The sequence below is a fragment of the Monopterus albus genome, unplaced genomic scaffold, assembly GCF_001952655.1.
Source record: "Monopterus albus unplaced genomic scaffold, M_albus_1.0 scaffold66.1, whole genome shotgun sequence".
In the NCBI taxonomy this organism is placed as follows: Eukaryota; Metazoa; Chordata; class Actinopteri; order Synbranchiformes; family Synbranchidae; genus Monopterus; species Monopterus albus.
In genome coordinates this window covers 2,000,814-2,003,209 of record NW_018127946.1, presented here as the reverse complement: position 1 = coordinate 2,003,209, position 2,396 = coordinate 2,000,814, and the positions used below count along the sequence as shown (strand labels likewise).

At 36.8% G+C, this 2,396-nt stretch overlaps 1 protein-coding gene across 1 annotated transcript in view; it reads right to left on the bottom strand.

The window, feature by feature from the left end:
• LOC109962677 (Golgi reassembly-stacking protein 1) overlaps positions 1–1,545 on the bottom strand; it is an 8,550-nt gene extending 7,005 nt beyond the window's left edge. Inside the window, exon 1 of the mRNA XM_020604582.1 lies at positions 1,331–1,545. Coding sequence (XP_020460238.1) covers positions 1,331–1,393 — 63 coding nt within the window. The 5' untranslated portion in view covers positions 1,394–1,545. The remainder of the gene's footprint in view (positions 1–1,330) is intronic.
• Between the last annotated feature and the right edge of the window lie 851 nt (positions 1,546–2,396).

The following is a 2,396-nucleotide window of genomic DNA, read 5'->3' as shown; positions in this document are numbered from 1 at the left end:
CTCTTTTAAAAGCAAAGACAGGTGATCGTGCACCAGCTGGGAGAATGAAGGCTCAGGCTCAGTCTCAGTCTCACCCCAAATCCCCGCTAATGTTTGAAACATGTCCAAAATGCCTCTGTTGACGCGCCGTCCCCACAAATCCAGTTTGGCTTTAAATGCAGCTACTTTATCTGCCAACTTGAAGACAGTTGTCATTTTCCCCTGAAGTGACAGATTGAGTTCATTGAGCAGGCTGAATATGTCCACAAGTAAGCCAGTTTTGGCGCTCAAGTGACCGAGATGTAACCGAGAGAATACGGTCATTTTTCAAAATAAATGATCTTTCAGACTCAGATAATAAATAAAACGGAAATAATTAATGATTTCTTGTGCGGCCCGGTACCAATTGATCCACGGACCGGTACCGGTCCGCGGCCCGGGGGTTGGGGACCACTGCTGTAACAGATAGTCAGTGTTAATCACTTCACCTGCCAGAGGTCATAATGTTATGGCTGATTGGTGTCTGTAAATGTTTTGCATTTAAATCGATCGATTTATCAGTTAATCGCCTAATCATTTCAGCACTAATGTTAGATAGATAGATAGATAGATAGATAGATAGATAGATAGATAGATAGAAATACTTTATTAATCCCAATCTGGGAAATTGCATTGTTTCAGCAGCGGTTCACACTCAATATCAAGCACACATACCAATAAATAGAATAGATAACTCACTAAAAATATAAAACAAAATAAAAAAATACGTTAAAAGTTAAAAACAAACCCAACACAATCAAGTACATATACATAATCACATGATGAATGAAACATATGCAAATCTATACAAAGCAGATTCAGTATACAATTACTCTCAATCCAGGAATCGTCTAATGCTCCAAGATGATGTGTTGTACAAATGTACAATCGTTATTTTTGGGGCCAGTATAAAAATCTAAAATTCTCTTCTATAAGGTATTATTGTAGTCAAAGCATTACCTACAGGCATTCATCTAGATTTAAATAAATTAAGTCGGGCATTGTAATAGCTCAGTGGATTCTAGACTATATTAGCAGATTTTCCTTGAGACAAGTTCTAAACTTGAATTCAAGATTGATTATTTTTAAACGAATAATAAGCAAGTATTTTCTTTAGCATAATTGTGTCCACCAGGAGTAACACGTAAGTAATGCCACATCATCAGGTTTTACCTGTGAAACGGGCAGACTAGCCATCTAGCTTAGCTATCTGTTAGCATCAGGTTAGCATACAGTAACATTTTATGATTAGCTGCTGTACATGACATGCTGCTCCAAATTTAAAGGAAGATGAATGTTTTTAAAGTCTTACGCCGTGCACATGATATCCGCACGCTCCTTTTTCGGATACGTCTGAGCTCAGCGATAACCCCATTTTCTTTCAGTAACTTTAAGTATGAATATTATAAAATAATAACAAGAACGTAACAACTATGACAGTTGACATTCCGCGGCCATCTTGTTTGCGGTCCAAAACAATCGAACATCGCTGCCATCGAACACGGACACTAAGCGCACGCGCGCCTAAAATCACTAAATGTTTATACCACATAATGAAAAATTTTTTTGAAATGAACTGTGTCGTGTAATTTATCTCGAACAATAACAGAATAACAACATAGTATCATGTATTTAAAGTTAGAAATAATATCAACTGTACAGCTTCCATGAAAATGTACAATAAGAAAACTAATCTAAAAAGTTTTTTTTTATAAATAGTGACCTTAGAATCTGAAATCCCTGTGAAATGTTTGTCTAAAATGAGTCATTCACACAAAACTATACTTATGATTAAATTTAAAAACATAAACTGTTTTGATAGTACTGTTTCTATTAACATTTGTATATGTTTATATTTTGTGTAACTTGAAAAAGTATGACAAAATAAAAAAGATCAAACAGTGGCCTATCTGTACAATGACTGTCTAACTTGGTTCTGTAAGGTTCTAGCAGCAAAGCAGCAGTCAGTGTTTTGCAGTGTTGATATACAACCAGTCCTGTTCCACCTCTTTACCATGTGACACTATTACTCTGTTATTAATCTGGCTTTATTAAATTACACAACTGAGGATTTTAATATAGACATTTTAAATGACACCAAACAAGTTGAGATTCGTTTTTAATATTGTTTGAAGTTGGTAAAATGGTGATTTTTAACATCAGCCTCTTCATCTCTTCATTCTCAGTCTGTACACATCCCCTCCTGCTCTGCTCTGCTCTCCTCTCCTCTCCTCTCTCTCCCTATGCTTCTATATGCCACCATTACACATCACTAACTGTGTGTCTCCTCTCTCCCGTAGTGTGTCCTCTCTCTCTCTCCCTGTACCTTTCTGCAGGTTGCCCTGGCCCTGGAGCTCTACATCTCTGACGAGCAGTCA